Raw genomic sequence first — 15,119 nt, 5'->3', positions numbered from 1 at the left:
CTCATCGCCAACCATCGCCAACTCATCGCATTGCTTGTCGCTTGACGATAATCAAGAAGCTTATATCTAATACCAAGAAGTCTAATACACTGGAGATTGCACTATGAACGTTGACTTGTCACGGGAAGGTATGACCTTGAATGACGCCTGGTTGTTCCTTCATCCCTTTCTCACCAACTTGCCAAGTTAGGTGTGAAAGGGACAAAAAGACAACCAGGCGTCATTCAAGGTTATACCTTCCCGTGACAAGTCAACGTTCATAGTGCAATCTCCAGTGTATTAGATATAAGCTTCTTGACGATAATAATTATTTTAGGGCGACTGTTCATAGTTCTCGATTCGTTTCGTTTTATTTAAAGTGTTCTAGGTATGTCGTAAAAAATATTTGTCAAAGTAAAGTACATATTTGACAAATGACAATCAAAAATTTAGCCGCTCTATTTGAATTTTGAAGTCGTACGTACCTACTGCACTGTCTGGCGTGGTCTGGCGTCTGCACATTTTTCAACTTTCAACTTTTCAATTGGATTTAGAATTCTCATCATCAGACCGTTTGGAGAATATCCACAGAATATTCCTCGAACGTTTCTTATTGTGACGTATGTTTATAACAAATTGCGACAATGCCATCGGATATTTACAAAATTGATGTTATCCACTTCCTAAATCCCTACTTTATATGGGTCGAAGTATTTGACTCAGAAGAGGAGAAGAAAGCGTTAGAACAAATCGGTATATACGGCCTTCAAGCGCATGAAATTACCATTGATTTAGAGAGAAATGAACTGGTAGACATGCCCTGCCGGGAATGGGCGCCGGCGACAGCAAACTTGATGCATGAATTCTTTCTGAGTGCTAGAGAGACGTGGTTTAGCCCAACTTATATTGATAGAAGGTAGGATTTAATTTCTTTTTTCTTTGAAATCAATGAAAATCGCTCTCTTATTTGTTAGCTCTTTAAATATCAAGGTACATTGAGCACTAAATTAAATATTTTTGTTTTGAATATTGTTTTTATGTATTTATTCACTTTTCATTCATGCGAGAAAAGCACATAGTAAAGAAAGTTGTTACTATTTTACCCAACAGCCATGGTGTGGATAATAGTAATGCAAAACTAGTAGGTACATAAGAATTTTCGTTTCATTTCTCTTTAGAACACTTTGATTAATTTAAGGTTTACAAATATTACAATTATTTCTTACAGGACCTCGATTTTCAAGGACAACATCCACAAATATGGTGAAGTAGTAATCAAAACCCATGAAGGGGAATTGAAAAAGCTGTCCGAATGGTTAGTAACAACAGGTTTCGCTCAATTAAATGACTCTGATTTTCACAAACAACTAGCAGCTGGAAAAATACAGTTAAATCTCAATGAAAATCAGATAGAAAACATTTATTCCTTCATCGAATCGCACTATTCCAAAGAGGGACAGCATATATGTAGAAAGAAAAGTATCTCGTCATGCCATGATTCTATAATTGAAGATGCCTTGTCAGAAATGAGCAATAATAAATACCAAAAAGTTCTTAGTTTCATGAAGAATAAAAAAACCATAGAGGCTATAGACAACGAAGAAGAGTCTATGGGTAGAGCGTGTCGCAGATTAAAAATTAATGATGATAATAAGCCTCCATATAACGCTATTAAGAATTATTTCGATAAACTGTCTAGTTCTAAAAGTTCTGGGTCGGATGTCTCGTTTTGTAGCGAAAAAAATAAATCTAAGAAAGATGTGGTGGGCTTACCAGAAAAACAAGAGAAAAAGCAAGGTATTTGATTATTAATATTAAATACTGCAGTTTAACATTATTTTATTGTTTTTTTTTTTTGGTCATGCAATTTGATCATAGTGTAATGCATGTTCTTTCCTATTTAATCTTATAAGTTTTAAGTGTATTTTTTACATGTTTTTTCTTGTATTTGATTTTACATATTTACTTTCTTTTGAAGTGAAACTTCTTTATCGGGTTTGCAAAAACATTAAGGCTGGTTGCAGAGCTTGACCGACCATCAGTGCGTACCGTCGGTCCTGACGATACGTATCAACAATGTGTATGAATATGACAGTAATACGCATGACAATTGTATGACTATGACACTAATGCGCATACGCGTGCGTATGGTCGGTCTAGCTATGAACGATTTTATGAATTTCCATACATATGACAAGCGCGACTGACGTACGCACTCATGGTCGGTCAAGTTCTGCAACCAGCCTAAGTGTAACATTTTTTCGTTACGCGCCTTCTTTTTCTTATCCCTAGTCACTACCACGCGTGATTTGACGTATTTCTGTAAAGTTGCATATAGCAAATTATTTTTTTTTTTTTGAAAAATAAGGTCATAAAGAAGTTTCACTTCTTACGTGTGTACACTAGTACACGCAAACATTTTTTTATATACTATAACACTTTGTAAGAGTAGCAATTTAGTATTTTTAAACATTCATATTTCACTGTGACTTAATAATTTGATTACATATTTCTTTAATAATATTATAAGTACTTAACAAAAATATGGAAATTCCGTTTAAATTTTTCAGAAGAAGTCACAAAAGAAATGAAAAACCAGCCAATGACAGCTATGCAAAAAAGATTTCATATTTTGAAAAACCTTTCACATAAAACAGCAATTAAAAACGAGACTGGAAATTTGGCTCTGGCTGATATAAACAAAAATATAAATGCATCTTCAGATATTCTGAATAATGTTACTTCAGCTGAGAATGAAGTAATAACAAAATCAGGAGACATGGAGAAATCTAATGAGGAAGCTTCTGCCAGTGGCAAAATTATGAATGAAGACAATTTAAATAAAGGTAAATATTGATAGATGTTCTTAGTAAATAACTAAAAAGTAAAACAAACAAAAAAATGTTGCCCCTTATCCCAGGATTCGTATATTTTATAGCAAATATTTGATTTCATAGAATGATGTACAATATTTAAATTTATAAAGAATACTGAAAATTCAGTCAGACATCCAACCTGGATTGGCGTGAAAGGATGCGGGTTCGAGTCCCGCCCCGTGATTGCAATTTTAATATTTATAAATTTATATGATATTTAAAGCATTTGAATGTCATAAAACCTAAAATATCAAACGGAGAATGCCCATTTTTGGTACTGGTTTTTCTCATGCATCAAGACAACAATACTATTAAAAAAATCTCGGCAATTTAGAGGCCTTCTTACCATCGGAAAATATATTTTGAACAGGGAATGATTTGTAAAATCTAATAAGACATGTAATTGTTTAGATCCGTTATTATAGATTTAGTGTCCATTACCGTTTACATTTTTGGTACAGGTTTTTCTCATCCATCAAGATAACAATACTATTTAAAAAAATCTCGGCAATTTAGAGGCCTTCTTACTATCGGAAAATATATTTTGATCAGGGAATGTTTTGTAAAATGTAATAAGACATGTAATTGTTTAGATCCGTTACCATAGGTTTAGTATCCATTACCGGTTACCACGGTAACCAAGCGGTAATTACATTTACTATGGTAAGACCCGATTTCACCAATATTTTCTAAATCAGAGATTTATTAATCGAGCTTCAAAATAAACATGTATTTTAACATCGTTGTCAACTCTTCAGGTCCCACGAAGGAAATCTAAGAGCCGATTATCAAATCGACCTTTAACTGAGCGACTCACGAATCATTCATTCGTATTTTAAACCGCCCGAAACAAAATGTCATAGTTGACAATGCCATAGTTTCGCACATTAGGGCTTTTTGTTCTAGTTGTATAATAACTGTCATGTTTGGTAATTCGACTAAATTGAGATGTTCTAATACAGTATAAAATTTAATAATCATGTAGTAACTTTTACGTTTCCTGGTTTATATGTCAAACGATTTGATCGTTACCATGGTTACAAATGTTTGATGTTATTTGGAGATTGTTTTGTTGTGATTTTTCTTGTGTTATTTTAATTTTATTTTGAGTTGAATAAATATAATAATGTTGAAGAAAAATCGCGGTTCAATTTCACTTGCTAGAAGGTAAACTGGATCTGGTTGAAATTACGAAAAAAAATTCGGAGTCCGAAGGAAAGTGGAGAGATCTCATACTAGAAGAAAAATAGAGACAAAGATAAAAGAAAGCAGTAAATTAATAGTAAATTCTTGTTCGTAATAACCTAGTATCTAGTTGTTATAACCAATTTATTGAATGATGTTGATAGGTACAATCTAAGGGTATCTACAATAAAAATGTTTTATAAAAACACAAGTTTTATTTATTTATTTAGGTAACATGAAAAATAACATATTTCTATAACAATGTCACATTTAAATTAAATTAGGATCATCATCATCATCAGCCCATATACGTTCTCACTGCAGGGACATGGGATTGGTAGTGCTAACTTAAACTTAAACACGGTAAGGGATCAGGTCATTATCCACCACGCTATCTTATGATATGTCGGTTAACGGTTTCCTCACAATGTTTTTCACCACTGAGCCATCACTGCGACACTGCACTGCACTACAATAAGCAGTTGGTCTGTAGGTGAAACTGATTGATTCCTAAAACAGAATTTAAAATTAAGATAAATACATTTCATAATCATGAGGAGGCCTGAGCCTTACCTGAGTAGTGGTGAAGTTTACATTTTAAGTACCTATATTGGTATTCAATACTAGATTTCACATGACTCACAGGATTATTATGGTTTAATTGAAAATAATACAGTATGTAGGAAGGAACCTTTTATGCACATAAATATAAATATTACCTCACGAGATAGTTATACTTCCAGATCCGACGGTTATTCGAGTTTATCTTCAATTAATTGCAATACTTCCAAAACCGATTGTTTTGATAAACGAAATCTTGTACTAAAATCAACATCATCATATTCTACGAAACAATGACGACGTCTTTATAAATTCTGGGCCGTCGCGGTCGCACTATATAATCCAAATTATACAAATCATCCAACACATCTTCATTTTCAAAAATAAAATAGTATGCAGAGTCCATCTTGACAGCAAGAAAACATCAAATCATTTTTTCTAATCGCTTGTTAAAAATTTAAAGAGCCTCTATGCCAGTAATTAAATATGATGCCGTGTTAAGGAAACTAAACCTCGATTAGGTCATGGTGGGACACTCCCTTACATTGATGTCCCGTTAAAAGAGTTAACAGCGTGTTAAACTAACTAACAGAGCTTGGTGAAACTGGGCCTAAATAGCTAAAAGTATTAATATCGATTATTGTTTTCATTGAATTACAAAAAAAACAATTAACATAAAATCACTCTTTAAGGTATTGTTTATCCACTGTAGGTTGTTTTAACATAGATAGTGAAGTAAAATAATATAAATATATATAAAACAAATATTATTATGACATAGCTTGGTAGGTAACCAGTTATTTCTTATTTGTTTCTTTCTTCGAATATGTAGTGAAAAAATGATTCAAACAACAACAACAACATGTAAACCGAATAAAAACTCTATTGGCATTTTTTAAATATATATTTAGGTTTTCTTGAAATCCGTCCCGGAAGATTTCTGGTGCCGACATACACTAGCCGATGAACAGATAGACTTTGTCTGAAAACATAAGCTCTACGCATAGATTAAATATGTTAATCGAAAAATAACCTTCGGACGATAAAATGCTACCTAAATCACACATAAACCTAACTAAATCGGGGTAATTTCAGTTTTGAGGTTATTTCACATTTTTCTCAATATCTTGAAAACCCCTGTTTTTATCACAAAAAAATCAATTGGTAAAAATCTTTTGAATATCGAAGAACCCTCCAAAACCACTCTCGCATTGACGCAACACTGTACTGTGGTCCATACTTTCATGGGCGTTCTCCTTTGATACGATATGTTAAATTATTGAGCACTTATCATAATCACACATACAAAGTTCACTCACAACATAATTGCATTTGATTTTTCATTTTATTTTGCGAAATAATCATTGCAATACACCCATGCAAGTATTCAATACTATGTATTACTTTCCGCCCACGGCTTTGCTCGCGTTTTCATAGAAAAACCCGCATAGTTCCCATTCCCGTGGGATTTCCGGGATAAAACCTATATACAGGTTTTAATCTAAGTTACCCTCTATATGTGTGCTAAATTTCATTCTAAAGCGTGATTTACGCTACACCGTTTCGCGACCGGACCGTGCCCCGACCGGGGCTCGATCAAACATTATTGTATTCTTTTTGTATGAATGTGACCGTGGCTCGACCGTGCACGGACAGGGCACGGCATTAAAATGTCGATGGATATTGTTTCATTTGTATCCCGGCCCCGGCACGGTGTAGCGTGAATCATGCTTTATCGGTTCAGTCTTATTTGCGTGAAAGAGTAACAAACATACACATCTACACATGCATATAAAATTATACATCCATCCTCACAAAATTTCGCATTTAATATTAGTATTATAATTTGTATCACTTTTTCCAGACTTACTTTCAAATAAAGAAGATAAGAACATTGAGAAGAAACAAGCACCTATAACAGCGTTACAAAGGAAACAAATTTATATGAAGCTTGTTAAAACTGCAGCAAATAACGATTCTTCAAACAAAGGTACATTATCCGATGATGAATTCAATGATATTATAGAAAAAATAAACACTGCATATCCAAAAAACGATAACAAGAAACTAGTCAAAGAAATAAACAATGACACAAATAATTTAGAATTAGATAATAGTAATGAAAACATAGGCACTTATATGTGTAATTTTGTTGAAAAATTAGTCACACCTGTAGTTATGGTTCATACGAAATTTAATAAAATTATAAAACCAGTTTATACAATGCGAGATATACCATTCAATCAACATATTCATATTGTTCTTAAAAATATGTCGGTAAAACTTCCTATGGACTTGCAATCTATTTCTTGGTATACCATTTTAAGGGGTCATAGTATTTTCATGATTAGTCCCAAAAATAGTGGAAAGACTATGGGATATTTGCCTAGTATTTGCCGTTTGGTTAGCGATGGTACTCCAGAAATGGATAGTTGTGGTCCTATATGTATAATTGTTTGTGCTACAGCAGAATCTGTGTCTGTAGTTGAGAGAATTGCTAAAATGTTGCTTGGTTTACATGAAAAAGTGTTAGCTTGCTACGCTGGGGTCGATGAACTATTCATAACGACTTCACTTTTAAATAGATGCGATTTGCTTATATGTACTCCACCCGCGTTAGTACGAATTCTACAAGACAGGGATTGTGGGGTGGATTTAAGACGTCTCAGGGCTTTTGTGCTTGACGATTGTGAACGTCTCGATCAAGTTTATAGACAGGAAGTGAAATTTTTCCACTACAAAATTAGGGAACTCGAAAAAACGAGGGCTAATAAGGAATTGAAAGTTCAGTATATCGTAGCTTCGAGAATATGGTGTGATTTTATGGAGTCGTTAGCGAAAAAAGCTCCCGATTCTGTTATAAGCATTGGATCGTTCTCGGAATGTGTTCTGTATTCAAAAGCGAATATGTCGGTCAGTTTTGTCGGTAAAGATAAAAAAGCTAATTCAGTTATTGAGTTCTTAAATGACACAGATAGTTCCAAAAAGGTTGTTATAGTGTGTCGGTATAACGATGATGTTGCGATTCTGGAAAAGGAATTGAAATTCCTCGATCGATACATTTTTGTCGGTCATAATGATTTAACTGTGACCGAAATGTATAACTTAAGTTCTGCATGGAGAGATTACAAAGTTCCAATACTAGGTCCTATTCTTATTTGCACGGACGATAGTTTGTCACATTTAAACTTAACAGACGCTAATTATCTCGTACACTATTCGTTACCAAATTCGTTTTCCTCGTTCCGGAAACGGTTTGCCGTATTGAATGATAATTACCCATCGATATTTTCTACTGAACGTAAACCTATAAAGATAAAAATACTTCTCGAAGATGTCGACACAGAAAAACTTCCCAAGATTTTAAACTTTATAAAACGATGCACAGATAACATTCCACCTTATTTGGATGAATTGAGTAATAAGATTTTGGCAAAACGTGACGTATCTAAAGCCAAAAAGCTTGTTCCAATATGTGGAGCGCTTCTATCGTTAGGCTACTGTCCCGATTTCTATGATTGTCTGAATCGACATAAAGTTTTGAAAGAGTACGATCAACCGACTAATTGGATACCAAAAATCGGTACAGTTACATTCAAAATCCTTCATTATCACACAGCAACATCATATTCCGTAAGACTTTTGTCTCATGTTGAGAAAAATGAAGAAATAAAGTTCCCAAAAACATACAATACTCTGTCTTTAAAACTAGGCATGTATTATGGAAAAGCATCAAACAGGAAACTTCACGGTATACCAAAAGTGGGTGATATATGCGCTGTAGCCGTGAAATATAATTTATTTGCGAGATGTCAAGTTGTTAAAATTTTAAATACATATCAAAGAGGCAATCCGAATTATGTATTGATTAATTTATTAGACGAAGAAAAATATGAACGCTCTAGGGATATACATCTGTATCATTTACCAAAAGATTTCAGAGAAATCAATACGTATGTAGTACAAGTTCGTTTAGCAAATGTGCAACCTAAAGACAAAGATGTGACGTTCTCGAATCTCGCAAAAGATCATGTAAAAAGTGTAGTTAATGCTGAAGAGGATATCTATGTAAGAAGTAATATTGTAGGTGTAATTGGCAATTGTATATTTGTTGATACATTAGAAGCGTGTCAAGAATTATCGTCTCTCGATGAAATTGTTGTTAAGCACAATTTAAAACGCGAATTACTGGAAAAACATGCAGAGGATAATCCCGATCATATAACTAAGCTGAAAGAATTATGCCCCGAAAATGATTTGACAATGACTCCGGAGAAGGAAGTAGTTGTTGAAATAAAGAAATCTAAGAAAAAAGTTGCCGTAGATTGGGCCCATTTAGATAAAGATGAAGTAACAGGGGTCTATGTGTCTTATATAATCAGTCCAGATCAATTCTTTGTGCGATTGGCCAAATTCGAACCTTGCATGAAACTTTTATTAATGGATATTAAAAAACATATCGAAAGCAGACTTGAGCCGTTAGAAAATATAGAAGTAGGTGATATAGTTATTGCGAAATTCCCAGAAGACGATACTCACGAGAGAGCCAGAGTTGATGGCATTGAAAAAGACTCAATAAACTGCTTCTTTGTTGATCAAGGCGATTGGGGAATGGTTGCTTCGAAAGACGTGTTTCCTATAACAAATAAACTCATTAGTCAATTGCCTTTCCAATCCATTGAGTGTCGTCTTATAGGTGTCAAGCCTCCAGGAAATTCATGGACTGATTTCTGTATCAATTGGCTATCCAATTACTCTGAGGAGGGAACAAAACATTTATATGCTAAATATTTCCTCAAAGAACCAGCTGAAATTACGGGCGCAAATAAGTACGCTATTGCTCTTATTGATACGAACACAGACAATGACGTCATTGTTAACCAATTAATGATGGATCTGAATCTTGCTCAGAAAGTTGAGGAAGAAATAACGTACTTGAATAGTGTTATAGCTACGAAACCAGAAGAAACCGAAGTTAATAATGAAGAAGAATGGACAAATTTATCGCAAAGTGTAGGTAGTAGTGTAAAAAGTGAGGACTTTCAAAAAGTTTCACTATCAAAGGTTTTCCTACCTCAACCAAAGCGCTCCGTACCTTTAGTTGACTCTGACTGTGAATCAGATACTTCAGACAAGTGGGAAGTATTTAATCCTAAAGATTTATTGGCTACTTTTGTGCCACAAATAAAAGCTATGACTAAAACAAATGAGATACCAGCTATTTCTGCTAATAATGTAAAACCTAATCCAGTAGAAAGTTTTGGTGAACGTTCACAAGCGAAAGAAAAGGATTTGGATTCTGACGATACAATGACGGACACACCTGTAAATTCATCATTAAATGAGAACAATTTGACAATCATCGACCAAACTCGAAAACCGAAATTGACTTGGCGACAAAATAAAACAACTGTAAGCGTTAAAATACAATTAATAGGCGTTGAGGATTATGAACTGGTTATCGAAGATAGAGCTTTGAAATTCAAGACCATTATTCACGATACAAACTACTGTTTCAATTTTGAATTATACGCGGTGGTTGAAAAGAAGAAATGTTCTCATTCGAACAAGGGGCAGTATATTTTGGTGAAACTGACGAAAGTTTTGCAGAAAAACTGGATGACGCTAACCAAAGACCCTGAAATTAAGAAATGGATTGTGTATGATGTTGATGGTCTGGAGGCGTCGTCTGATGAAGAAGTATTAGATGATTCTCTGGTCAAAATTGCGAAGGAAATGCATTATAAACATGAGTCTGAGAGTGACGATGATGATTTCGTTGATGATGTTAATCTATACTAATATTATAAAGCTGAAGAGTTTGTTTGTTTGTTTGAACGCGCTAATCTCGGGAACTACTGGTCCGATTTAAAAAATTCTTTCGGTGTTAGATAGCCCATTTATCGAGGAAGGTTATAGACTATATATCATCACGCTACGACCAACAGGAGTGGAGCCACGGGTGTGAAACCGCGCGGAGCAGCTAGTTATAGGTATAAGTAATGCCTTCACACGTAATCTACTTCCAAACTCAAACATATATTTATTCAACTATCGATCCGCCCCGGCTTCGCCCGTGTTTTCATAAGAACCATCCTCGTACTTCAAGGGATATTATATTAAAATAATTATCGAAATCGGTCCAGCTGTTCACGCGGATGCCGTGACCAAGGAAAATAGGGATACATTTTTATAGAGATTAATTAGACTTCTAGAAGCACTTTGAAACGTCATAACATTAACTATCGGCTCAGAAAGTAGTTTCTATAGAGAAAAGCCGTCAGGAAACTGATGATGATCTTAAATTCTTAATCTATTGTAAAAGCATATTATACTACTATTGACCGATGAATTTTTTTTTTTTTTTTACTTTGGGAGCCCAGAATACTGGCATTTTAATTTTCTGTTCCTGCTATATAACATTGTCTGTGACTTATTATTTTGTGTAAGTCGGTGTTATTGTATATGTAAAATTTTATTAAAAATATACGGAGATGGTACAGTGAGAATAACAGTATTCTTAAAACCAAAGTACAACCCTGTGGAACACCAATATTAATTGATGTACATTGATGGAGGTATCAATTCGTTGGCTTTTATTTCAACGATTGCTCTATTTTACAAATTTTCTTCTTGATGAAATGAATAAAATGTCGATTTTTTGTGTAGTGTCTCTCGGTGTTAGTAGGGCTTCTACATTTAGAAATAAAAGATTTTAACGGATTTTAAACGCGATTTATTCATTATATTAATTTCCCGACGTTTCGCATACTTTGCAGCAAGCGCGGACACGGGGAGACATATGAGAGGGTTAAAATCTTTAATATTAATATTTTAATGTATAATACTTGCGTAAAATCAAACACTAGAAAATACTACGGCTTCTACATCTTAACGCAAACGCGTGGGTGAACGCAAGGTTCCTTGACGGGAAGGACTTGAAGGGCCTTAGTCGGTCGGGAAAAGTTGATGTCGATGTCAGTAGTGGCTCAATGGTTCTCCTCGTCATTGAACTTCCAATCGTTAATGGAGCGTCTAAGATTTTTGAATCCCCCCCCCCCCTCTCCCTTGCAACACACTAACGTATCGTAACGTTTTACGAGCCCCCTCCCCTGCCCCCAAATTGAATTACGTAATACTTGAACGCCCCCGCTCGCCTAGTCTTGAGACTCAGAAAATAAAATGGTTTTTGCGCATATGGATAACATCACAATACCGAATTAGAGATTTTAATGCGATAAAAACTAGCCTCTTGAGTCCTAACTATCCCCCAACACAATATCATAATCATAAAATCACTTCGTTGCGGTGTGAAAGAAAGACAAACAAAAAAACACTTTCTCATTTGTAATATAGTATTACCATAAGATATAAATAAGCATTTGTTTTACTTATTTTTGAGGGTACTTTTAAAATAATTATTTTAAAAGTACCCTCCTTACCTTTTTTACGTACCTTTTTTTCAACCAAAGTTCTTTATTAATTTTTTTTCTTTGTTTTTGTAATAATTACAATTGAATAAAGTAAAATACTTGTGTGTTCAATTAGTATATTTTAAATTTTAGAGAAAATAATATATCTATGTTGTTTGGATTTGCAGTCGAATCGCGATATGGTTAAACGACGTTAGCTGTTTCAACATCGGAAAATGTATGTCTTTTATTTTATTTTTGTGTGTGTTGTTCTAATCTAATTTTTAAGGGTTTTTTCATATATTTGTTATCTTCTGTCGCTTAGAAACGTACTATGCTAGAGCGGGACAAATAGCGATTTAACATTGCCTTTTCTAAAACGAGTTTAAATCTTTCTCGCTCTAGCTATAAGAGTATTTCTAAGAGACAGAAAGAGATGGCAATATGTCTGTGTGTTTATCCAGTCATAGGTCCATTTCATTATTTTTTTCTTTTTTTCAATAACGTATTCAGTTTTGTATACCTACTAATCAGGTTATTAGTTTATTAAAAGTAAACTGTAAGTATTAGAGTGACATTCACATATCTCCCATATTTTTACTTTATTTCAAGAAACATTTTTTGTTGTTGTTTAGAATTAATATCATATGAAATAATTCTCACTTGGGACACGCTATAGTTTATTAACACAGTAAGCATTCAAAAATGACTCCACTTTTAACGTAAAATCTGGATTGTATTGCCAATTGTATGCCAAAAGTTTTTATTTTTTTTAATTTTATAAGAAATTACATTAGGTTAAAGTAATACGGGAATTTTTGGCCGTTGGATGGCTGATCTTGTAAACCTAATTTTTTATGTCAGAGCAACCAAAGGGGCAGATGTTAAGTGGTCACCACCGCCCATAAACACCTGTAACACTTCAAGTGTTACAGGTGCTTTGCCGGCCTTTTATGGACAAATAAGCCCTTTTCATGAAGGCCCCAATGTCGTAGTTGTTCGGGAACACCGATCATTTTTTCCCAATTGACAATAACTTGTGTACTTGTAAATTCGAATTTGAAGGTATATTATGGTAATTGCCTTGATTAATTGAACTCTTTTCTTATACACTGGCGAATACATTGACTCATTAATTGTAGTAAAAGATTATTTCGTGTAGGTAGATTACTGCCAAATTGTGTTATGTCGCGGCCACACTATGCTCCTCGTGCTGCTCATCGCTCTGCTCATCGCGCTGCCGTTAGGGCGCCAACTGACTTTAAAATATTCGTGTCCGAATATTCAACTCAGCGCTGAGTTCAAGCCTCTGTACTGACTTCAAATCTGTTTACACAGGGTTTTTTTCGGGTCAGCACTGATTTGCCTGGAATTTGTAGTCAGTTACTGACCCTGTGTAAATCAGCACTTATTCGCCGCGACATTGCCCTCTCTAGCCACACACTGCTCTACTCGCGCGATTAATCGCGACCCTCCTCACTTGTCATTAATTGCCTTGTCTCACGAAATGGACGTTGAAAATGTGGCCGCGTGCGCGCTATGCATTTTTAGTATAGCTAATTATTTAAATGTAGTAAAAAGAAATATACATCGTCGTCGTCGTCCTCAGACATAAAAACATTAACAATTTTTCATTTGACCATTCCATGCTTGGCGACGACATAATTTCCAATTTTGCATACGTGTGCGTCTTGATTTTGTGGGAATCCAATCTTTTCTCCCAGTTGCTTCGATCCATTTATTACGTAGGTCTGGATCATCTGGGAACTTATCGATAAATATAGGTTAATAATTAATACTCGCGGGTAGTTCAGTTATCTAAAATTATAAGTGTAATTTTGCTTTATTTTTATTTATTTATTTTTTTTTTTTTTTTTTTTTATTTCTTTATTTCAGGCAACAAATGTAGTTACAGTTAAAGGTCTTAATATAACTTAAAAACTACGGCCCATATGAACTTAAAACTACTTAAATACTAAATTAATACACGCTATGCCTTCGGCGTGTGACGCGATTCCGGGGGGCCGGGTATCCGTCCGCGGAAGCGGCGAAACACAACTCCCTGCGGCCAAAACCCTTCGTCCATGTAGACGCTCAGCTTGGCGGTCGGTACTCTCACCACGAAGGAGTTGAAGCTCACTTTATGGCGAGACTCCAGCCGTTCCACTCGCAGACTCAAACCTGTCTTCGCATGCAAGTACTCGACAACATCTTCAGTCTTGGTACAGTAGTGCACACGAGACACGTAGAGCGGCGTCGTCGGCACCTCTGCGCGCATCCGCAGGTTTGGATCTTTCGTTGCGGTGCCGCACTTGTTCTGACGATTCAACTTCTTCTTCTTCTGGACTTTTGTGAAGCCATCCTCGTCAACGTCCTTCGTTTTTGAAGGCAAACTTTTCCGCACGGGTGCGTTTACTCCTTTTGATGATTTTGGGGTCGCAGTCATTTTTGAGGCTGCGGCGGCGTAGTCACATTGAGGAGCAGCTGGCAACGTGACATGCGATGTCTTCTCCGGGGGAGAGGTAACGGGAGTGGGGCGCGGGGCATCACTCGGGTCATCGGCGGTCGGCGACACATCAACATCAGCAGTTAAAATGCCGACGCATGCATTTTGAGCTCCGCGACGTGCATTCACATATGACGGCACGGGTGACCTACATATTGCATGCGCATCGCGATATGACGCTAACTCGACTCGTAAATCGGAGATGGTCTTCTCTGAAGCCTCCAACTTGGTGTGTACCTCGGCCAGACTCGCCTTAAGGAATGTGATGTCCTTAAGGAGCCTCGTAACATCGACGTGGTCAAATCCCACCGGAGGAAGTTTATGCAACTCCTTTGCGACGAAATCGGGCACGTCATCGGGATCAGTCACCTTCAATAGGCTGATGATATCCTGTATGCATTTTTCACCCCCGTTCCTGCGGCGGGACGGCATCGTGGCAATCTTGTCCAGCGTTTGGTAGAGTAGCACCTTGCCACTGCTAATTTCCTCCTCCTTAAAGTTAGTTTTGCAGATTTGCATGATGCTAACCTCGTCCATTGTATCGATGGCATTTTGAATGAACGCCAACAGCTCATTTACAATGAGTGTTTTACAACTCAT

The 15,119-nt window shown here is 35.6% G+C and overlaps 2 protein-coding genes across 2 annotated transcripts; one reads left to right on the top strand and one right to left on the bottom strand.

Annotated features, from left to right (window-relative positions):
• The first annotated feature begins 497 nt into the window (after positions 1-497).
• Positions 498-10,476, top strand: LOC123704011 (putative ATP-dependent RNA helicase TDRD12). Its single transcript, XM_045652248.1, has 4 exons — positions 498-895; positions 1,208-1,776; positions 2,550-2,825; positions 6,466-10,476. The coding sequence occupies exons 1-4, from the start codon at positions 624-626 to the stop codon at positions 10,401-10,403; spliced, it is 5,055 nt and encodes a 1,684-aa protein (XP_045508204.1). The 5' UTR covers positions 498-623; the 3' UTR covers positions 10,404-10,476.
• A 3,527-nt stretch (positions 10,477-14,003) lies between these two features.
• LOC123703942 lies at positions 14,004-15,119 on the bottom strand. Its single transcript, XM_045652153.1, has one exon. It carries the CDS (start codon positions 15,117-15,119, stop codon positions 14,004-14,006), a length of 1,116 nt encoding a protein of 371 aa, XP_045508109.1.

This window comes from Colias croceus, chromosome 28, assembly GCF_905220415.1.
Source record: "Colias croceus chromosome 28, ilColCroc2.1".
Taxonomy (NCBI): Eukaryota; Metazoa; Arthropoda; class Insecta; order Lepidoptera; family Pieridae; genus Colias; species Colias croceus.
This window is presented reverse-complemented; position numbering and strand designations above follow the sequence as displayed.

Excerpts from the sequence above, each read along its gene's own strand:
- LOC123704011 (XM_045652248.1), top strand. The coding sequence starts at position 624 with ATGCCATCGGATATTTACAAAATTGATGTTATCCACTTCCTAAATCCC. Across the intron at positions 896-1,207 it reads CCAACTTATATTGATAGAAG|GACCTCGATTTTCAAGGACA; the intron begins GTAGGATTTAAT and ends TATTTCTTACAG. Across the intron at positions 2,826-6,465 it reads TGAAGACAATTTAAATAAAG|ACTTACTTTCAAATAAAGAA; the intron begins GTAAATATTGAT and ends CACTTTTTCCAG.
- LOC123703942 (XM_045652153.1), bottom strand. The coding sequence starts at position 15,119 with ATGAGTTGTAAAACACTCATTGTAAATGAGCTGTTGGCGTTCATTCAA.